At 43.5% G+C, this 23,764-nt stretch overlaps 1 protein-coding gene across 1 annotated transcript; it reads right to left on the reverse strand.

The window, feature by feature from the left end:
• Positions 1-926: 926 nt before the first annotated feature.
• S6kII (Ribosomal protein S6 kinase II) lies at positions 927-23,492 on the reverse strand. The gene is made up of 19 exons (XM_077631369.1): positions 23,276-23,492; positions 21,393-21,440; positions 20,846-20,980; positions 19,059-19,140; positions 18,866-18,946; positions 18,687-18,766; positions 18,232-18,338; positions 16,312-16,489; positions 15,414-15,484; positions 15,235-15,323; positions 14,081-14,248; positions 12,506-12,627; positions 10,444-10,569; positions 10,056-10,145; positions 9,768-9,926; positions 8,314-8,552; positions 7,188-7,305; positions 6,968-7,105; positions 927-4,476 (listed from the first exon to the last, which is right to left on the reverse strand). Exons 1-19 carry the CDS (start codon positions 23,330-23,332, stop codon positions 4,345-4,347), a joined length of 2,220 nt encoding a protein of 739 aa, XP_077487495.1. The 5' UTR covers positions 23,333-23,492; the 3' UTR covers positions 927-4,344.
• Positions 23,493-23,764: the final 272 nt, after the last annotated feature.

The raw sequence follows: 23,764 nt of genomic DNA on the forward strand, positions 1-23,764 counted from the left end.
CACCTCCACCTGGTAAGGCTAGCCTGAAGTATTCGCCACTTTTTCACTACTTTGCTAGAGGCCTTGTGGCAAGTGCACTTTCCAGGCACAATTTTTTGCACAAGCTTCAGTAGAACGTTCGAACCTACAGAATGAGATACTTGGTCAGAAGACAAATGCAAACTCCTCAGCAGTGACCTCCAGGAGTTCCCCAGAGAATACGAGGATTTTCTCCCAATGCTGGATGCACAGAAATGCTAGCAACATTTTCTTGGCGATTTCAAACTCCAACACTAATCTACGACAACCTGTCGTAGATGTAGTGTGTGTTTTTAAACTGCTAAGAAAATGATTCTAGAAATGCTAGTGTTCTGTAAGTGAATGTTCCACCAGGCAGCAGTCGTGAACAGAAAAAATCGGGACAGCTAGGCCCTCATATTCTGGAGAGGTGCTTCCACAAAGTCTGGTTCCCTTACTGCATACCCCTGAACATGGCTTCTGCAGCTGCTGTTCTGAAAACTGCACCCTTTTTTTTTCTTTCAGCATCAAAATGCAGCTTAGGTGTGCTCATACTTCCCCTTATTGGCCCATATATGTGGCACGTGGTAAAGGAGAAATGCAAAATAACAGTACAGCGTGGCCCATATTCTGTCTGCGACTGTATGCAATATTTACTTTTGGCCTTGGACAGCTCTATTTCAGTTATGCAACAAGACAAAAGTTTGAGCACAGAAACAAGGTTACACTATTCTGTCAGCAGCTGTACATTTTCACCACAACTTAACGGCAGCAGTGTATGCCATGCTAGGATGCTGTTATTGTATCATGGTTTAACTAAGGTTCACCGATATGTAGAATTTGATACTATTTTTCAGACAAAATATTTCTGCACAAAAGAAAAGATGAGGCATGAGCGTAAGAAAAGCAGCATCCAACACACCAATCCGTCAACAATGTATCAAAGTGTTTATTGTTTAGCACTGTCTTGAAACATATGCTGTGGAAGAGAAATCACATCAATACAAGTCTAACCATCTACAAAAACGTGACAGCAGGGAGGGATTCCAGGGGTCAAAAGGTTAAGTATCGCGTCCGTCAAAGGGGCCCTACTCTTGAATAAAGTGAAGATGCACTTTCATATCCTATCGGGAGCATACTTCAGATGAGAAAAACCTGAGAACAAAGGGGGCCAGGATGATTCAATGGGGTGTCCATTTGCTGGTCAATAGCTTTGTTCTCGAGAGTCATTTGCATGCCGTGAAAACGGCCATTTGACGCAGTAGAGGCCATGCCATTGCTCGACACACTGCACTCTTGTAGAAGCTTCAAAAAGGGAGGTAAAGAGAGCAGTGCAGAAGAAAATACACAATCCACAATACTAAATTTTGCAAAGTCGTGACATCCGATGCACACTCACAAGACAGCAGAAATACAGATGCAAGGAGACAGTTTTGAAAGGACGTCGATATCCAAGCCTTATCAACCTGGACGGCTATTGACACTGGAATGAGACTACGGTAAGAGCAACAGCCTAGTGCCACATCACACATTTCCAGTCGAACACGACGCAACGGTGACGCACTGCAGAAGAAGCGGAACTCTTCTGTATCATGAACCAAGCCACCCTGGACTCCTAAACTGCCATCCACAGAAGTCTTTCCAGGTCATAACTGGTGTTCTATGTACAAGTGGAACTTTCGCATAGAAGACTATCAACTCAAGTGTTACAAAAAGATTGGCACTTATTTTTCTTCTCACAATTCATTGCTCTGTCTCCTCTGAGCTGCCACTTCTTGGTAAGCTCCAAGTAATTCAGACAGCAAAAATCTTCCTTGTGGATATGCAACGATGAGAAAAAAAGCCACTTGTCACCATACCTCAGACTGTAGCAGAGTTCATACCCAGCTTTTCTTGCTACTCGCCTCTATGAACTGAACATGACAAGTAAAAAAAATTATTTTTGTAAACTCTGGGAACTAGAACAAGCACATTAAGAAAACCAAAGAAGTCAAGCCGCCCCAACAAGCTGTGCAACCTCACCAAGCATCAAAACACAGCATCCTCTGAAACAATCACTTGTTTTAAGTCGTTGCTCTCAGCTGTTCCTTGCAAGGATAAAGTGAGCTTCAGCTCGGAAAAAGAAATACGCAAGTCGTCTCATGACAGATATTCCGCTACTTCCGCAGGTACATAGGCCATGTGCCAATAACACAGTAGTACACCAAACAGCCTTCACAAGTGAACACAAGCAGTGCAGTCGCGTGTATTTACAAACATGACTCATGTCCTCATCGTTCAAGCAGCGGGGGCATTCGCCGTAAAAGCAACAATTCAAAGTCCGGTGTCTGTGCCTCAAACAGCAGACTGGGGGGAAAAGAATGCAAAAGTAATTTCTACTCAGTACAACGCAAGTGTCGTTGTGTAGAGTTGCCCGAGATGGCTATCACTCAGCTAAAAAGAATAATTAGCTGGCAAGCAGATTAATCAGCTAATGCTGATGCCATTTCACGCACGTTTCTATCCACATCATTCGGGCTAATGTGCAGAAAGCATACTCTTTCTAGCTGACAACTAAGGTGTTGGGCTTGTGGCTTTCAAAACACGAAATATAACAACACATTTTCACACATTGTACCTACTGTGAACAGTGCAACAGAACAATAAATTTCACATGGAGCTATGGACGACACAGCAATAGACAAAATGCACTTTTTTAAAGTGGCACTGACACATCTGAAATGCAAAACAAAAAATTTCATTGTTTTCAGCAGTAAGTACAACAGCTAACAGGCACACTCACAACATGAAACAGGGAAATGCTTGAACGCAGGAACTAATGCTGTAGCCCAGGAACCTCAAACATCAGCATGTGCCATTAAGAACAGCTTGTCGTGATGACAGCCAGCATACTAATATATTACCCAACCAAACAAACCAATGCTACTGCCACTCCCTACATACCAATTAAAAAGGCACAGGAAGTCTTGCTTCTTGGCTAAGGCAACATAACATTTGAATTTTATTGGCGCTAACAAATCCTGAATTGCTCACTAACAGTAGGCACATCAAAAGTGTAAGCTACTAACCAAGCTACTGAGGCATTTAAGCTAGGCCCATCATTTTTTCACTACTGCAGGCCCCTATCCCCAGTTTTTTTCACAAGGCATTTCTCGCACTCAAGTGTCAAGAGTACAGATTATTTTTTTTTAATGTCATTAAGACGCAGGGCTAAGCGTAAACAAAACAAACCTGGCAGAAGCAAAGGAAAAAAGAGCTCAACTACAAAATTGCAACGGCCATTGCGGATTGATGATCATTGGTCATTCCATTTCCTAAATGACATGGTTGGTACAATTCAGGGCAAACCAGATTGTCAACAACTGAACATATAAAAAAGGACGATGTATTAGCTGGAAATAATGAAGTGGTGCGAGGAATATCTGTACATGTTAAGAACCTTGCTCTGCACATTCTTCTTTCTATTATCTCCAGAGTCAACAAACAAAAGCACAGTGTACAGCCACAAAATGAGTAATGCAATTGCTCCCATCAGAGCCATCTCAAAAAGGGGCAACCTGTACAGGAACACTCTGTTAATGCCTACAGCATTCTTTTCTCATGCACAGTCACCAGTCTTTTCTCCAATTTGTAGGTCAAGCAGGAGTGCCGGCTCTTGCACTTGCACCAAGCTGCTATGTGCAACACAAAGCTAAGACTATCAAGGGATTAAAACAACTTTAAAATACACTGAAAAAAAAAATCATTCTCGGCCTATAAGATATCCGATGGCACATAACCTTAGGTACTTCAGTGACACATAATTGCATGCGCAACATGAACAATAAAGATATGCACAAACACATATAATATATATACTATAAAATGTCAAAGCAATATGCAACACGATTCTGCTTTGACTACTTATTAATTTCCCCAAGAAGAAAAGGAAAAAAAAAGAAATTGAAGAGAGCATTCTCCTTTCCAATGCCATAAAGAAACCTTGCATACAGAGGCACTTTTGAACTCTCCAAGCCTAGGTAGTTTTTCCATCTCCTGTTCCTCGCTACACCTCACAGCATTTTCAATACAGCATCATTGAACTAACTCTCACGGAGGCCCATGTCTCTAGAAACAACAAGGAGGTCTGCAAACACAAGAACTCCAGCTACTGCTCCATGACCACGATTTAAAACAAAGCACACATGAAGGAACAATAAGAACACTGGTTCCAGAAAGCCGACAAATGCACGCTGAACTCTGCGCTGACCAGTCCAACGAAGCTGTCACCAAGCATGAGAAAGGCAAAGCAGTGTCGATGTTTTTCTTCCTTCTCAACAACTACGAAAAAAAAGGAGGGATCTCGCATCAGACCTCTGTGGATGAAAGATGCCGAGTCTTATTGGCCCGTCTCCTGGCCAGTTCAGACGCTGCAACAGGCTCAAGGTTAGGAGGCTTGGGATAGTTGTTGATGGCTCTGAAGGTCGCTGCCATGGCCCCCTGCAACAAGAGGCAAGGTGCGCAGCTGTGCAAACGCAATCGTATCTGTTTGCCGCATGTTACAGAGAACAAAAACTGGGATAAACACATTGTTGTTCCCTCACATCAGGGCGTTGAGCTCTTTCAGGATGGCGTCGTGGCCTTTCAGATCAAGTGCCATAATTAGGTGCTCACCGCCTCTCAGGATGTTACTGAGTACTTCTTCCTTGAGAAGGAGGAAAGCGTCTTGCGTAGAAAGACCTTTCCTGAAGCCGATCACAGTGGGTGGAAAGAGGTTGTTGTCCTCTATGTAGTTTTGGAGGCGGGTCTGTCTGCATAACGCGCTCGACTAGTTTGCCCAGGCAAGAGGTGAGGGGGATGGGTCGTAATGCTTCCAGGCTTGGTGGTTTGCCTGGTTTTGGGATAGTAACGATTTCGGAGTGTTTCCACTCTGCAGGGAGTTCTCCCGCCTCCCATAGGGTGTCATTTATGTAGTTAGTGAGGACCTCGATCTGCGACTTGCCCAGGTTTCGAATCATCCCATTTGTGATCTTGTCCGCGCCAGCTGCCGTGTTGCGTGTGGCAGATCGAGCCGCGGCGTAAACCTCGGCAGTGGTGGTATGACAGATATGACAGAATCTGCCCCTGGTGTGGCGGAATTCCAACAACATATCATGTAACATGGGGCTGCTCCGGTCCCAAGCCCCCCGAACTAGACAAACATCACTCCGGGGAACAGTGGGAGTCTGCCCTGCTCAACTCTGACTTGGCGACGCAGCGAAAGCTGATATCCCAAGCAAGAGCAACTGCGGTGGACATTGGGGTCCTGAAATAAGGACTCCACCCAAAAATCTGTATTTTCGCCTCTCTATCCTACGTTATTGGAATAAATGTTTTCTACTACTACTACTACCACCCTCACATCAGGAATTCTTTTCCCCCATCCCAAGACGCGTTTCCCTCTCCGCCACTGCCACCAAAGTAATCCAAGCAAGAGCAACATGCTTGGTTGGCAGAAGTGCGAGCAGTGCCCATCCAAGTGAGTGCACCCCATCCCATGTAGGTGTACATGACCATTTCTTTCCCTCCATACAAGTGCTTTTCCACTGAAGAACTGCATTACCAAATGTACTCAATCACAAAGGGTAGCCATTTTTTTCCTTCAGGTTGGAGAGACAGGACATTTTACTTTCCTTACATGACCGAAGAAAAGATTTGCATTGTGAATACACATTTTACATTTGCCATCACATAGGTGTGTAAATTATTGCACTGCACGGGCTGTAATCATTGGCCCCGCACCCACGCGCGGTCGAGCGTGGGGGTCGTTAGAACAGGGGTCTAAAATTCTCACTTCCTACTTTTTTTTATTTATTTTTTTGCCCAGAAGAAACTACAGTACCTTGAACGCCACACATACCAATTTGCTGAAAATAACTGAAGCCTGTTTTCTGCCTCCAAGTTTTGGATTTAATTTTCATAAGCATATGTCAAACAGACTTCAACATTGCAATCTGTTTGCCACCGACACGCAAGAAGTCATGAGACCACAAGGCAGTGAGGTGTCCACTTGTGTCTGTTCGAACAGCTGCTTCTCCCACCATCTCTTCTCTCTTACAATCCAGCAAAAAGAATGAAGGAACATCAACTGGGCTTGGAAATATAACGCAATGAAGATGTCAACTTCTGCAGGCCCCATATTTCGTGAAATGTAGCGTTAATGCTGTCGTATCTTAAACAATTAGATTAGAAAGCTTTTTGTAGAAGTTAAGGGCACAACAAAATTTAAAGAAAAGGCAGGACTCGACAGAAAAAGAAATCCATCAAGTACTGTGCCATACATTATGAAAAGTGCTTAGCACAAACACACAGACCGGAAGGACGGAAGGAAGCCAAACTATACAGGTGGTATGAGCTAAGCATTTATTGGATGCACCCTCCAAGGCTCAGATCTGACCGCACGCGCAGCCTCCTCTATGCTCCGGGAAGCCTCCGAGAGTACAACCAAGGAAGAGAAGAAATAATACTACGATTATCATGAAGTGAGAGACTCATTAATATTGAGCGTGGAACAAAGCCAAGGCACGTCTAGGGAGGAGGTAGGTGTGATGCACTCAAGAGATAAAAATCTAGCACCAAAACAACAATGACAGCCTCATAGTTCCCGTTAGTCTCAGGCTATATCTGATTGATTAAAGGAAAATGTTGCTTCAATTTTGTGTGCAGACGTCGTACCTATGCTTCATGCATAACGATTTCGCAAAGCTGGCAAGCAAAAGCACTGTGTCGATAAGACTTTCAGTGCTTCAGAACCCGAGAGTGTTGAGAAGAGTGCAAGTTTTTCTTAAGGAACACAGAATGGTATATATGCTGTTTTGCCTGAAATATTTGGAGTTTTCTGCATTACTTTCACTTTACATGCACACACACCAATGGCTAAATGTCCGAGATGGCCAGTATAAATACTAACGCACTAAAAACAAAATACGGTGGAGGGAAGAGCTGGACCAACCTTCACCAGATGAGGCTCCTGATGGGAGAGCCTGCTGACTGGAAGATTGTTCTTATTCACAATCCAGGCGTGTCCCAAGACATCAGCTGCCCTGTATCTTTGCTTGGGGTCCACATGCAACATTTTCTGGACTAGATGCTGCAACAAGATCGCAACAGGAGCTTATAGCACAAATTTAACTCTGCTGTGAACACCAGAAAAATGTGGCAAAATAATGCACCTTCGCTGGACTTGAGATATTGGCCCAGTTTCCCGACATTAGGTCAAACCTCCCTTCTCCAATCCGGGCCAATATGTGGTTTGGTGTGTCATTAGGTCCATTTGCAAAGGGTGTGTGCCTGCAAAGAAGACAGCACAGACGAGCATGAGTCTTTGTACACGATCAGCAGCAAATTAGATTGAACCAGAAATGAAAAAGGAAACAACCTTCGAAGGTTACTATACCATCAAGCACAACTCCGCCAGCTGCTTAGATACATAAGTGCTACACAACTTTCCAAGTATCTTAAGCAAGGTAATAAATATTCACAAAAATAAAATCACATTTGCATGAACGGCTAATTGTAGTGAAAATTTTGTGAAGTCAGAGATTGTGAAGTGTCCCGTGAGGGAAGCAAATGCCACATGCCTCAAGGTGCTGCAATACAGCAAGGGATATTCAACAATACTTTAATTAGTTTAAATAACAAAACAAGTCACTGTCTCTCTAGACAGAAAAGGAACCTGCCACTAATGAGACAATAAAACTTTCAACGAAATACAATTTCAGTCTAAAATAGGAGCAGAAGTAAGATTTTCTCAGCTAGCTTCAGTACTTGGGCACGACCTAGCATTTGCTCCAACTTTTTCAGCACTTGCACCAAGCATCTAACTTTGCATCTTCACAGAGACACTACTTTTTGCAAGGAATCTAGAACGTCAAATCAAGGCAATTCTGTGGCTTACAGCACTGCTTCAGAAAAGGACTGTTTTTATTCAACAATATTTTTAAGCAGACACATCAGTGGCCATGGCAGCTAAGGATCCAGCTTACGAGGCAAGGATACAACACTCCCTGCACAAGTTTAGATCAGCACAGGTAGTTAAGCACTCACAAAGTCTCTTCATGCTGATGCAAGTGAAGAGCAGATCTACTTCAGTGCTATTTGAAACAGTTAAATAATGTCCACAATTACTGCTTGAACCTAGACCCACAAGCAACACCAACTAAAGCTGTCCTACTTTATATATTAATATTTTTAGTAATGCCATTAGCCGCACATGTTCCAACCAACACATGCGTAGCTCTACAAAACAACACTGCCTGGTCCTGAAAGCTGATAGATCTGATTAACATCCGAACACACCCTGCCAGCATCGTGTACAGGAGCACGCCCATGCTCCAGATGTCACAGGCCTCGTCGTATCCCTGCTTCTTCAGCACTTCGGGCGCCACGAAGTTGGCCGTGTAGCACGGTGTCATTAGAAGACCATTCTCAGCACGCATTTGCTTTGCGAAGCCAAAGTCACAAATACGCAGGCTTTCGGGGCTGCCACTCTCGTCCGCGTACATGATGTTGGAGGGCTTCAGGTCACGGTGCACAACCTGCGCACAGTTGACCACATCACAAGTTTGAAATGCATTAGCAATCAATCCTGGCAGCTCAGAACTTGCACTCAAATGAAAAAATATCTCTACCACACAGCAAATTCCTGAAATCAGCAATTTTAGCTGCATTCTTAAGCAGAGATTCTGGCGTTACAAACAACCTCCTGACCCACTGCGGATGATACCAACATGCGTGACACGACCGCACCCTTGAGCACAAAGTAACTGCTGGCCATACATCGCAGGCACTGCGATCGCCGGTCGCGCGGTGCACACTGCGAGCAGTAAGCGCGGCGGCACATGCGCCCCTGCTACTGCCGCAACCCGCACAGTGCCGATGTCGCTAGTCAGCAGTGGCACACGGCTGTAAGTAAGTAAAGCCAGTCAGCCAAAAACAAATTTGTGTAAATTCTTCAGAAGAATTATGTTCGTTTTGGGTGACACGAATTTCGGATGACACGTGACCCTGTGAAATTCGTATGATCAGAGATTCTACTGTATGACCATGCCAGGTGCATCATGATACATGAGAATAAGTAATAAAATTACCTTGCAGTGATAAGATAATGGCAAAGAGGGCATTATATATGAAGTGAGCTTAAGAGTGAGGGTATGAAAAATGAAAAAGCTTGCGTCATCCTACTTGAAAACATCACTGGTCTAGGTTCTTTTTCCTATTTCTCCTGCCTCCTGCAATGACCACTATTTATTTTTACAGTCACAGCTGTTAAGCACCAATTCCTGGGTTTTGAGTCATAGTTCCTCTTAATGCAAGTGTATTGTATTCTGATCCATTAAAAGCAATGTTGTCACGCACACAACATGCAGAATTGGCACATAACTCTTTCTACATACAGTTCCTCAGGTGCTGCAGCCAATTCAGGCTTCCTTGCATTCAAAGTGCACTACAGTCCAACTCAAGAGCGAAGCGGCAAATGCCCCTCAAAGGAGCCCCTGCGACCGATGGCGTCTACCAATTCCCCCCTTTGACCATTCCCTTAGGACCCGCTAGAGTGAAATCGCAGGGGATGGCAGATGAAAGGGTAATAACCATGGCCTAATCAAATTAACCATGGTGTCAAAAAAAATCAGTTGACGCCATTGGCCGGATGGCCTCCTTTTAGAGACACCTGCTGCTTCGTTCTCGAGTTGTGCCCGATTATAGCATCATATGAATACCGATAGAGAGGGCTAGGCACGAGCAGCACTCACCCCATTGTCGTGCAGAAACTTCATAGTCTTTGCAATAACTTCTAGTACAGCGCTAGCTTCCCTCTCGCTGAAATGCTTCTGGTTTAGGATCCTATCCAGGAGCTCTCCACCCTTGAGCAGCTCCATGATTATGTACACTGATGTGGCATCCTGGTACACCTGTTTTTGACAAGGCCAAAAAGAGTGAGGAAGAAGAACCCTTCGAAGTGCACAGCATTAGGCATGAGGGAAAGGCCACAGCCACCAAAATCCCAATTAACAAGTTTAGGAAGACAGCATTCCACTTACATCATACACTGTGAGTATGTTGGGGTGCTGGCCGTACCGCAGCAGTATCTCCACTTCCTCTTGACAGTCTCTCTTGAATTTGTCAATGATCTAAAATTATAAACAGTGCTTCAATGAACTGAAAACATCAAGGTAGCACATGATACATTTTTACTGTCTCCTTCTTAGCTTACCAAACCCATCCGCACCACTTCCTACATAAGGCAGGATTGGCACACCGAAGTAAAAATTGCACTTTAAGCTTTATTTTCCAACTCTCTCCTCACGCATTTTCACCTTGCCCTGCCATTCAAAATACAATGACAATAATTTGGCCAGGCAATAAAAATCTTTTGCCTGGTAGATTGTAGCCGGATCCAGCAGAGCAGAAACAGAGATGATAAAGTACCTTGACAGCGTACTCTTTTCCAGTTGCCCGGTGCACAGCTCTTTTGCAAGTTGAATAGGAACCTAAGCCAAGGTCTTCCTTCAGCTCATACTCCTTTGTGATTGCTTCCTTGAAGGCAAGACCATACTGCAAACCAGCACCAAGGATACAAAATTACGTCACATTACCTGCACAAGACAACTTCCAGTGAACACCCAAGATGGGTAGCATTAAAACACCAATGCCACCAGCTATAGCAAAGCTGGATGTGAACACAGCTGCGGGAAGATGACACCCGTGGGAGAGATCTACACAGATAGGCCAATTTCACTTTGTCTCTCTACAAATTACTGCAACATCAAAAGCAGAAAAAACCAGAAATAAAATGGACAAACTGGATTGAAACGAACAGATGAAACTAAAACGGTCATGTAGAATTTAACAGCCACCTTGCCGTAAATGACACACACATCAAAGTTGATGGAGTTCATTTATGCATTTATTATGAACCACTGAAGAACACAAAAAAAGTGCACCCTTTTATTAACTCCAGCACCAGTATGACAGAGCTGCGACATGACGCACAGAGCAAGCATTTTTTTTTTTTTCCCTTACACAAGCGAGCGTGCCATTCACCGTGTCTGTACAATTACGTACCCATTACCAGAATTCCCTCAAGTACCGAGAATCATCTGCAGTTTGGGAAAACTGGCCTTCCACAAAAGCCACTAGCATCATTAAAGGGACCGACCACATACCAAAACCATACCATCATGAGTTTATGGTGGAAATTAAAAGATTGTGCCTCATATTCTAAGAATTGAACACTGGAATGTCAAAGAAACAATGTTTTAGAATTTTAATTTGGCGTTGAAAATCTCATAAAAAGTTATCTTGCAGTGAAACCATGCCATTATCGGTGCATCCCATGTTGTGGGATGCACCGATAATGGCACATCTTGGTAAAATATGACATCTTGGTAAAATATCACTATAATTTTTGTTTTAAATGCAGAGTCAGGAGCATTTGTAATTTTTTATTATAGTTGACGCACTCTCCAGAGAGCCCTCCAATGAAAAGCAATGCGCCCTTCGCATCACCGAAGATGTGCTTTTAGCGTTTATCAATTGATGGTGCCACTGTGTTTTTATTTCTTGGATGGAGTAGTAAACGCGGTCAACTAAAAATTTCCTCGATGAGGTGTATGTCACTGTGCAGTAACAGCTTCTGGTGTGGAAACTGAAATGGGTGCTAGTCTATATTAAAAAAAGTCCCGATTACTGTTTTTGGGAGCGAAATTTACATTATTCTTTGGTACATCACTTCTGCCAACGTGCAATCACCATCGCTTTCGCTGATTGTGGTTCCCAGCGTATGCACTGATAAAAAAAATTCTCTAAAAATCTACAGTCATTCTAACAAAAACGTTGCAGAACTGAGCTCCTTGGAGAACAAGCTTGCCTTTGCACCGAAAAAATTCGAAGCTTAGAATTCAGTTTTCTGCCCCTTTAATAGTTACCAATAAACAAGACCATCTAGTTCTCCAGCCAACCTAGGGAAATGAACCAACCCCGTCAAAGCTGAAACACTAATGAAAGCCCTATGGTCCATTCTTCCCAAAATGCAACCAATCCACTGAGGAAACCCAGTAAAATGCTGTGCTTTGCCCACGCGCACACTGCATTTGCTACATTCTCAGAGGGTAGAACAGCTGGCAGCTGTCATCAGGCCTCGCAGCTTACGACAGGTCCACTGCCCACACAGCTGCCCTGTCTGCACTGCAATCCTCCTCCAATACTGCAAACATTCACGCATAACTTATTGAACAAAATAAATTTCAGTAAGTTGCAAGTTACTACTAAGAAGTAGCAAGCCAAATACTAAATGACCCCTGCAATGTTGTGCTTGCAGAAATGCTTTCTGCCATATAAGCTTGACTTCAGTTCAATGACTACTAACACATACAGAAAAGAAAAAGCGCCCTGTGTCCAATTGGATTATAAACTGCACAGCACACTGTCAAGCCAGATGGCTCCCACAAAACCCACTGTCAGTGGAGTGCAGATGCAGCAAAGAGCTCACCCATTTGGAGGACTGATTGTCCTTGCTTTTGACGTAGTCTTCATCAGTCAGACTAGGGGCCACAAAACTGAACCCACGGAACAACTCGTGGGCATTGGCACTTGGTGGCACCCCAGGGGAGTCTGGCATGAAGCCAATTGCAGTACAAAAAAAAAAGAAAGAACAGACATCTATGTTAGCAAAAGGGTAAAAAAACTGCAGCAAGAGGTTTAGATAGAAGTAAAAGACTACAGGCAAAAAAAAAAAGGGGTGTTACCTGTAAACTCTTTTGTGCAACGAGAGGTTTGTTGCGATAGGAGAAAAGAGAACAGACAAGTAAGAATGATAAGGCTTGAACCCTTGCATTGCAAAATGGCGTTAAATAGACAAGCATTCAGTTAGAATTCATGCAAAAACACTGCAACCATATAACAAGGACACATCTGCCCATAAACATTGCATAAAATATATAAATACAACATTGATCTCTGGCTGGCCAATTTAACAAGGACCATATATTCTCCGAGCGTGTTATTGGACATATTAAAAGTTGCACACAGCAAACAGGACCTGTTTTATGACAAGCAAGGCATCTACAAAGGAATCTCCACTCATATCAAACTCCCAACACTGAGAGGTCCCACTGCTACCAAGCTAAGACAATGCATTAACCAATCTCAGAAAAATTTTGAAACTGAGTGCTTTCACATTTAAAGTGCTATTCACATTCTGTTAAAGCCATACTATAAATGAAAGAAAAAGCTCTGCAGTTGCAGTACTCCACAGTGACACAGCAACAATGAAGCGGTGTGTTGCTCATTAGCCCTCCTTCCCTTCCTTCCTTCCTCCTTCCCCATACAATATAACAGCTTCTATACGGTTTTGGTTTTTGGGGGTTTAACGTCCCAAAGCGACTCAGGCTATGATCGACCACCTGGGGTTCTTTAACATGCACTGACAACGCACAGTACATGGGCCTCTAGAATTTAGATTCTAGAATTTCTAGAAATTCGACCACCGCGGCCGGGATCAAACCCGCGTATTAACATCCTCTATACATCTAAATAACTAAACCAAATGATGTTTATTCAAGCCCAGGTTTCACAATTGCTGGAAGATCACGATTTTGCTTCAATGTCGGAATCAGCGAGTCAAGAAAAGCTGCCAGCCTCCAGTATAAACTGCAACAAGCATTTATGGGCTGAACAAAAAAGCTAGTAACCTTCCTATTTACAGGCAGCTCCTATATGAAAGGAAACACATCCGCATTCAACCAGTGATCCCACCGCAAACAGCACATTCAACCAGTGATCCCACCGCAAACAGCACGAGTAAAAGTACGCTTTTTCCTCTGTTCTAAAATCCGTAGCTTTTTTTCCCTCAGGGTGGATAATGCCCATGAGACATTTTTAACATTTTTAACTTCTGTGCAGAAGTAACCATAAAATTCATTCTTGTATGCACGCCGACGATTCCCTTTCATGTTGGAGCTACATATACATATCTTGGGCAAATCATATTCCACTGAACTACAAACACTGAGCTTGAGCTGAATTACATACGCACAAAAAAAAGAAAGAAAAGGACCGTGCAAACCTTCTGGCGTCTTCGATGTGAATTCCCTGTCAAAGTAGAGTGTGTTGTCCGGCCTTGACACAGCTGGTATGAATGGAGGCACCACCTCTCGCCTGTACAGCTGCACCCAGTCAATGGTAGCAAAGAATGGGTGTGCCTTGATGTCGCCAATAGCATTTGGACCAGAGCCTTAAAAGAAAACCACAAGCACACATGTGGTCAGTGCCATACTAATCATTACACAACTCTCTCAAGAAAAGCACAGTATGTGTACCGAACGATTGATATTTCAGTGCATGAGAGTGTTCAGAGATGGCATCCAAAATGCTTCAAAGACCTAATTTAATTGCAGTGCAGCATGCATGCTTCGCAACAAAATTAAAGTCCACCAACTTATGAGCCTAGCTCATGTTAAACAGGACGTTAGAATGCTAACCAGATCACTGGTCTGCAAAGCACATACTCAACACACTGGTTGAGAGACAGGGCAGTATAGGTACTACAAGTGCAGTTGCTCTTCCCGATGCGTTTAAGTGCATCAAGTTAATGGAGGCTTTTAAACACAAGCTGCTGCAACATACAACGTTTACAATAGCCTACAATGACATAAACACCATATGAGCCTCAAGTCGCTACCTGCAGGACACTGCTACAGGTTTCAGCTTACAAACTTCAAGGCAACCCGGGCCAGCGCGCGCGTCCTGTCCCCCGCACATTCCTATTGTGCATTGGGGCAGTCAACAGAAGCTTTTCTAGTGCGCGGCTTGTAACAAGTGTTGACTGGTAGCTAGCAAGTAGAATGGTACACAAAACTGTTCAATGCAACTGTAATGTGCTGGCGTTGAAATGTATGTATGTAGACTAGTCACGATTTTCTTTGCAGGTACATGCCCCACAATAAAACCTCTCTTTCTTATTTACTTCCCGTGGACACATGCAGTGGTCTACAAAACGGTGCATAATGCATGTGATGTAATAAGATAGTTTGGCAGTTACCTTAACATTGAATATGAACTGCAACAAGCTATTGCACTACAGATTATTTACCAAGGCAAACTGCCACGAGCTGCAACTTCTATGCCGAGTTAAGGTTTGTGGCTGATCTGCGTTGTTTTTTTACTGCTCGAAATGTTCTTTTTACAAAATTCCGTGGGTAAACAAGAATAGGTTCTCACCTAGCCGATTGGCAGGGTTCCTCTTGAACAATGCCCTGAGAAGGCTCTGTGCTTCCGGGCTCAGAAACTGCGGCATGCTCAACTTAGCCCTAGGAACAGACAACAGGATGAGCACCATGTGCAGGCCCTGACCAATGAACACAGAAACTCGCATCCCCAAAATGCTGCAGGGGACCTACTTGAGTATCTGAATCATTGTCTCCTTCCGATTGGTTCCTTGAAAGGGCAAGCCTCCAGTCAGCATTTCAAACTGGAAACATCAAAAGAGCACCGGTGATGAGCAATTGCGCCAGCCGTGTAATGGCTGCACAAAAGAAGTGCAAAGGCTACAAGTGCAGGCGCAAAAAAGCAATTCCTCAAAACAATGTTGGCACTTAAGACCTGCCTGTACAGACTTCAGGGCACAAAAGCTGTGAAAACAGCCTTATGCCAACATGTTTGACTAATGCCCATACATCTTCATGCACATCCATCACAGAGAAATTCGAAAGCAATGGCATTAAGATTCATTGTGACCCGTTTATACACTCAAAATATAATATTCAAAACATGAGCGTTCAAAGAAACCAGCAAAATCGCAGCAAAGCAATCATTCCCTGTGCACTGTGCAGGTGGATGCCAAGTTTACAGAACATGGAAGCTGTGGAAAATGCACATACTATCCTCACAGCTTTTGCACACAGCTACAGAAATGACAGGCACAGTGCGTTGATCACACAGACGCACATGCTTTGCATCAGTGAATCCCAGGCTGCATGTTCAGCCACTGGCAAAATGCTTTTTAAGGGTGTTATAACTTTCATGGCTTCTTCGTTCCACAAATTTTTGCAGCCAACCACACATAAAGCTTGCACCACAGCGTGCACACTGCAGGCACTATTGTGCACTGTACATAAGACAGCAACATGTGAATTACAGCAAGTTGAAGACGCGAGAATAAGGAGCGAATAGGGAAACAGTAAACTCGCAACCATAAGCACTTGGACAGGCAAGCCACTCTTGTGGCAGATGACGAATCAACGATTGGACATTTCCGTTGCATTACTCTGCGCTAGTCAGAAGGAAATCCATGCTCACCATGAGTACTCCAAACGACCACCAATCAGCAGCCATTGTGTGCCCCTTACGGTTGATGACCTCAGGGGCCATGTATTCAATCGTGCCACAGAAAGAGTACGCCTTCTGGTCATTGAGCGCTTCCTTGCTCAACCCAAAGTCCGTAAGACTTATGTGGCCATCAGAATCCAGAAGAATGCTGCAGGGGAGATGTAATGTGACACATACTGAGTGCTTCACCAATCCTGTACAAAAATTGCAAATTTTGGGGTTTAACATCTCAAGCGACACATGGGCTATGAGGGACGCAATAGTGGAGGGTTCCGGATTCATTTAAGAGGAGAGTCTGGTCTCAAAAAAAAAAAAAATTATTAATGAAGTTGCAGTTAAGAAACCACCTTCAGAGAACATGTATTTTTGTGTGCTGATTGTAAATATGGCATTTAATTTCGTGTAAAACAATTTTTTGAGCACTTATGTAATTTTTATGCAAGATTTTGTGAAGAGCTGTGAAGAAAATTTGCTGTAGGAAACTCTCTGAAATGTATGCTATTGGGTTCTCTTGACACCAAGGAAGGCAACAAGGTGAAATTGTCTTCCTGCATATCATAGAACTTAAGTTATAAGGTTTGGAAGTTGTCGCTTCAGAAATGCAAAGAAAAGTGTGTATTCCCGTTTCTGAATTGGCAGCTTCAGTACCCTAGAACTCAAGTGCTATGATAGCCAGGATGATAATTTTACCCTTGTTGCCTTCTTGGTATCAAGGGAACCTAATGGCATACATTTCAGAGCGTTTCCCACAGCAAATTTTCTTCAAAGCTCTTCGCAAAATACTTGCATAAAAATTGCATAAGTGCTCAAGGAATTGTTTTACATGAAATTAAATATATTTAAAATCTGCACACAAAAATACATGTTCCCTGAAGGTTTCTTAACTGCAACTTCAGTAATAAAATTTTTTCTTCAAGACCAGGCTCCCCCCTTAAACCACCTGGTGTTCTCAAACATGCGCCAACATTGAACAGCACTCTGGCACCTTTTGCACTTCACCTCCATCGAAAAGCGGCCACTGGAATTTTTAACTACAAATCTTGGTGCCGCACACTGCGCGAAAGGAGATCACACCAGCTACTTGAAGTGGCTTAGACGCGCAATTTAGCCAACCATGACAGAGAGTTGAAATTAAAAAACTTCATGCTGCGAAATGTAGGAAGTAAAAAAAATGCACTTCCTTAGCTTATAGGACATGCTGCAAGGAATGAAAAACGCAGATGCTTTCCTTTCACTCCGAGCACGAAAAACAAGGTGGCGTTGCCACTACCAATGCTGCCCGTTTCCAAATTGTGTCACGAACACAGACCACCAAATAACCATAGGACTCCATTCTCACCGGTCAAACTGAACAGTGAGAAAGTGCAGTGGTGCGAAAGGCAGTCCCCAGGCACTGGGGAAAAGCGACTAGCTCCTCCAACAGCACAACTACAGGTATGTTATCACTGGTTTTTCTCCTCTGTCATCATTATTTTGCCCCATCAGCTGCCAAACTCAAGCTTTATGGCCAAGGTCGACAACATTATACACACGCTAATGCGAGCTTTCAGCCAACTCATGATCCCAAGCAAAATGCAAGTCTCTGTGTTACTGTTTTCTTTCATAAGCTTGCTTCAGTGCCACAAACGGATCGACCACTGATGACGACTGCACGCAAGAACCAGTGAATGCGGAATGGATGTTTGTAGGTAGAAAGACATTAAATGAAAGTGAAAGAATTGTTAAAAATAGACAGTGAATGTCAGCATACTCAACATGCCAAGTCAAAATATCAATTGAAAGTGGGGAGGAATTTCCAACTACTGTATATGCAAAAAAGGCAACCTAGAGCACGTTTACACTTCAACCAAACCAAGACAAAAAAAAAAGGAAATTAGAAAGCATGGGTACTTCTCCGGTTTTAGATCCCTATAGATGATGCCTAGGCCATGCAAGTGGTCCAGAGCAAGAGCAAGTTCTGCCAGGTAGAATTTCACATCTTCCTCAGTGAACATAACCTGAAATCGCACAAGCACAACTAAATGCCAACTCAAAAACTCCAGAACTAAATGGAGATGCACGTGTTTCCCGCCACAGTACGTACTTGTCCCAACACAATAGCCACATCAACTATTTACATCACATTCCAAAACCAATAAGAAAAAAAAAACAATGCGACGAGAAGAAAATAAAAGTTACATCGTAATAAAATATACATCCACATAAAAAAAATATAGGCCCTACTGGCCCGCCACAGAAGGCTTGTTGGAAAAATAAAGTCTGGCACAAAGCATTACATAAGCTTGAAAAATACAACAGTAATGTGATGGGGGATGACAAGAAGCAAAATGCTTAGTGAAAGTTACCTCCTTGCTCAGCCTTGTAAAAAGATCTCCCCCTTTCAAAAAATCCAGGATTAAATACAGCTTTCCTTCAGTCTGAAAAGCTGCAAAAAAAAAAGAGGGAAAGAAAGAGCTGTTACGCAGATTTCTGAAGAGCAAGAGGACATCAAAAGCAAAGGGGAATGCTCAGAGGAAACCCTCACCATAATGCAGCTTCACAACAAAAGGGTGTCGAACTTCAGCCAAGATGTCTCTTTCCATTTTTGTTCTTAACCTGTCCCTTACTGTAAAAGGAAGAAGAAAATGAGGCAATAAAAAAAAAAGTATCATTTCACAATGCCTTAAACAAAAAAAAAGGCCTTCAAAGAAGATTAACCCCTTGCAAGCAAAGCTGACCTTTTAATGTTGCCTTCTTCAACACTTTCATGGCATATAGTGTGCCTGCATCAGGGCCCATAATCTTTTTCACTAGAAACACCTGCAAGAAAGGGAAGAAGCAATGAGCTACTCAAGTGGTCAGCTGCTGACATAAGGGGTTGGCAGGTCCAGCCCCGGAAAGAAGAGGACTAGACAAAGAAAAATCTGCTCATTTTGCAAGCAGCCAGCCATATTTCAGCCGAACTTTAGCCCAGCCTGTGATGACTAAGCCCCATAGTCCTAAGCCAATTTCATCACTACTTTGCTGCTGGCACGAAGTGCAGAAATTGCCGATTAGGGGCCCATAATAACTGCACAAGGAACTGCCTCACTTTACAACGCAGTGCGTTGTTTTTCACAAACTCTGCAATGAGTGCTGCTTGGAACGGAGGGGTTGCTGGAGTATCTGCCTGCTACCGCATCCACAGCAGTTTCTTTTTCACAGGCGGTTGCAGTGCACATTTTAAGCATGACGGCTACCCGTAAATGTATTTAGGAAGTCGTCGCACAACAAGTGGTGCAAACTGGTCGTGACCGCTCTTGCCTGGCCCTGCGATACCCTCCACTTTCTGCCTTACACTTCTGCCCTTCTCTCTTCCACTGCTGCCACCCCCTCTGCCTTTTCACTCTTGCCCTACTTTCATCCTTTGCTGTGCTCGTCCCTTTGCTATAGCTCTGCCGGTTACGCCGACAACAACGACAACGCGCAAGCAAGGAATGGCCACTTAACAGCTGTGCTCTAAGATAAAGACATCATATGCAAGTGCAGCACATGTGCTTATAATGCTATTTCAATTAGTTTATTTCAAAATTTTAATATGAGAAGACCGGGGTGACACAAAACCAGGTAAATAAGCAAATCCTAATGAAACTTCAGTACAGTCAGTAGGCATAATTACTGGCAGCAGGCTGTTTTGTACGACAGGGTTGGCTTTTAAAGCTAGACAAGCAAATCCACAAAGGAATGCTCTATGCTACACAAATCGCTACAGACTTGTGGCAACACATGGAAGTGCTGATCAAGAAAAAAATAAATGTTCTTTTAACTTGAACGATACCCTTGCTTAGACTTATGCAGACCAGAGAGCTAGAGGTTTAGTCTAGTCAAATTTTTGTAAGGTAGCTCCATCAAACAAATAATAGTTCACTCCCCTTTGCTTGCATGTTACCTGCAGAGAATATTATAGAACTGCTCCTCACAAAGTTGGGGGTCAATTTATTGCCAGTGACAAAAAAAAAAGTGTCTGTTACCGAACACGCACATAAATGTAAATAAACAGGTTTCTTAGATGCCTAAGGACTTGTGAGGTAATTAGCAAAAAGTACTAACCTTACAGACAAGCCTTTGTCCCATGGTACATCAGGGACACGGAACAGCTTGTATGACAGAGGTTTGTGAGCCTATGTGGTCCTCAGTGACTTAGAAAATCAAAACTGAAGCTGGCCATAATAAACTACAGTATAATAAACTACAGTAGTCTTCGGATGAGAAAACTGGTTGCACACCAGAACTGCAGATTTTATGGCTAGTTACTGAAGTAAAAAGCATTGGGCCAGTGATTTCTATGCAAGGAGTCCAACGAATGGATCACATTACTGTAAAAAAAAAATGAGCACAAAGCAAAACAGGAGACACCTCTGATCAGTACATCACGCAAGACACACAAAAGGTCTCTAGAATTGCCTAGCAAGTCCTGGAAGTACAGCATAGCCAGAGAGGCCGCATGAAGAATTCAGAACAATGAAATGAGTGCAAGACCGCTTACCTTCCCAAAAGAGCCCTGTCCAAGAACCTTGAGGAGCTTGAACTGACTAGGGTCACCCTTTGGGTGGCCTTCCTTTGTGACATTTGTCAACTCAATCTCATGTGTCCCTTCAGCCATATCTCCAGTGTCCATGTCCTAGAGATGAAAACCATTGCTTGCGCATTAAACGTAAGCCCACAACAACAAAATAAAACTGCCATTTTATAAAAATGGATATTACATTTTTTTTTTTAAACTTGGTTGCTGTGGCGGACACTAAAACGACAGGGATGACTCAAAGAATCGAAGCAACTTACGCACAGTCTTGCTGCACGGCTAACACAAAAGAAGCAAAGAAAAAGAAGCGAGAATACAACACAAGCACACAAGCAGAACGCATACAGGCCTGACACTATTAATAATGCTCTACTTTATTACACTAAAAAGTTGACCAATCAAAGAATGAAGAGGTAAAATGCAGAGAATTCATAGCAGTTAGAGCGGCACACCTTAAGGTCTCTCCTTCAGAGCAACAACCTAAAGAGAAGAGGATGAAAGGATAACTAACTTGTGCTTCATCATTTTCGTCGACAGCCATATCCTCACCTGGCGGACCCTGAAAGGCAAGCGTCAATGATATCAAAACCTCATGCCTCACAGGCACGATACCTTAGCAGAACTTTTTTTTGGGGGGGAGTCACAGCTCCGATGTTCCAACAACCAATGCAATGTTAAAACATTACATTCCAGTATATGTGAAAACAACGTAATCCCCTGGACCTTTTTTTTAATAGCATCAATAATTTTTTGTTTGCAGATATACAATAAAATCGTGCTTTATTTCGCTGTCTGCCTTTTTGAATGAATACACTAATCACTGTTATTTCAAGCTTTTGTTCATGGATTGCTATAATGCAGTATGCCTTAAATGTCGTTTTCCAGCGTACTTTTCTTTTACACTTCTGTAATGCATTTAGGAACAGGAGGTCCCCGTTACAGTTCAGCTTTGGGACCTCCTTATGTACTCATTACACTACACATTTTGTATGAATTAATTTCTCTTGAAAACCTGAAGCCTGAACAATGCACCACCACCTTCATACATGTTCACCTTTGTATGATGCAAGTGAAACTGCCAAGCAAAGGCGGACACACAGCATACAAGGAATGCCGGCTAGCCCGTACTCGCTTCACGGAGGACACTAGCAAAACACTGTACTTGGCACCTTTTGTAAAAAAAAATTCTACCAGAAACACACTAGCAGATGCTGTCAAAACAATATAATAGAGCAATTATTGTCTCTAAAAAACATAATTTTACAGTCCGTTTCAAGCTGTTTGCTAGGTAATACTGGTCAAACAGGTTCAGCACATTTAATCGCATCAAACAGCACAATGCAAATGCATGTGTGGCCCAAAAAAAAAAGGTGAGCAAAATGTGGTTAGACAATTTCAGTGATGCCCCAGTGTGACAGGCGAAAAAGTCTCTCAGTGAGGCGAGGTCAACACCCAATGTTCCACGAAAAGAAATTTTATTATGCTCAAAAAAATTCGAAACAGAATACGTAAAAGCCAGTTCGCGCAATATCCGAAATATCGAGACGAGTCTGCCACGAAAGCTTCTTGAAACGCAAGCTGCCGAGCTCCTGTCCTACGCGCGAATATCCATGCGTTCCTGACGTTCCAGTGGCAACATGTACGGTGGAGAACGCGTCAAACGGATGCGAGGACTCTACATGGCACCTAAAAAAAAAAAATCGAAATGCGTGACATGCCGGCGTTCACCGCGCTCCCAATACGGCGTGTTTCGCGCGCTATACGGGCCGATACGGTATTTCTTCGCCTCAATCAAACTTCTTTTTGTAGTTGTCACGCGCGGCTACACACGGTTCTCATCCAAAGAACGCAAGTGGCTACGACCGATATAGGAGACGAGGAAAAGCCGAAGAATGATACAAATACTGAAATGTGCGCGCGAGTCTATCTTATCGAAGCTCTCGTCTGGCAGTGCCTGATGACCCGCGATTACATGTTTCAGCGTTACTGGCGTCAGGTTTACGCAACGGAAATATCAAATCCCAGACCGTGTGCCGGTACTGCGGCGATCCTGAGTCAGCGTCCAAGGAGGGACAAGGTAAACCCTCAGGACGAAGGGAGGGGGGGGGGGGGGGGGGGGGGATAAAAAAAAAAGAGCTATTAATAATGGCCAGATGCACTAACATGGAATCCGCCGTGTGGAAAACATGTAATAAACAGGTCTGTCAAATACTCGAGGCGTTCACGAAGCGGTGCAAGACAGTTTCAGGGCTGCAGCACTTGAACCAACAAACATCGCGAACGAAGGTACCATACAAAAACAACCCAAGAAAAGGGATGCCGGTCAATGTTTGTGTTACGGAGACGTCGCCGTTGGACGTCGGTGAATAATGAATAGGCGACGGGCGCACTCACCCCGCAGTCCGCTTTGATCTCGACCCAAGGGTCCGCCGCAAGCTGAGCTAACGGCATTATGCTCGCCAGCGTAAACCGTAATATGATTGAAACCTTTCACTCTCAGACACATATATATGTCATCTGTTTCCTGGCGGCAACTTCCGCCAAGATGGCTTGCGCTCGGAAGTACAAGCTTCACAGCACAGGCGGCGGCGGCGCCAGCCGGCACAAGACTGGATCTTTGGCTTCGGTATTCGCTTCGACGCGTACACGGTGGACAAATAAGATAAGTGCAATGGAGTAGATGGTAGACGCAATAGAGGAAAGTTTGTCAAATTCGCATGCGATTACGAAAATAAAGTTTAACTTATCCGCAGTCTATGAACAGTCCGATATGACCTAATGTATGATTTAGGATCGTTTAAGGCGTAGTTTATTTTCATGTTCACGCTTCTTGCGTAAGCAGTGTAACCGCGGCGCTAGTGACCACCCTACTGCAAGTGGCGA

This window comes from Amblyomma americanum, chromosome 7 (genome assembly GCF_052857255.1).
Source record: "Amblyomma americanum isolate KBUSLIRL-KWMA chromosome 7, ASM5285725v1, whole genome shotgun sequence".
Lineage (NCBI taxonomy): Eukaryota > Metazoa > Arthropoda > Arachnida > Ixodida > Ixodidae > Amblyomma > Amblyomma americanum.

Coding starts and splice junctions, on each gene's coding strand:
- S6kII (XM_077631369.1), bottom strand. CDS start 23,332: ATGCCGTTAGCTCAGCTTGCGGCGGACCCTTGGGTCGAGATCAAAGCG. Junction 15,485..16,311: donor GGTCGTTTGGAGTACTCATG/GTGAGCATGGAT, acceptor TGATGTTTCCAG/TTTGAAATGCTGACTGGAGG. Junction 7,306..8,313: donor CTGTACACGATGCTGGCAGG/GTGTGTTCGGAT, acceptor TCTTCTTTGCAG/GCACACACCCTTTGCAAATG.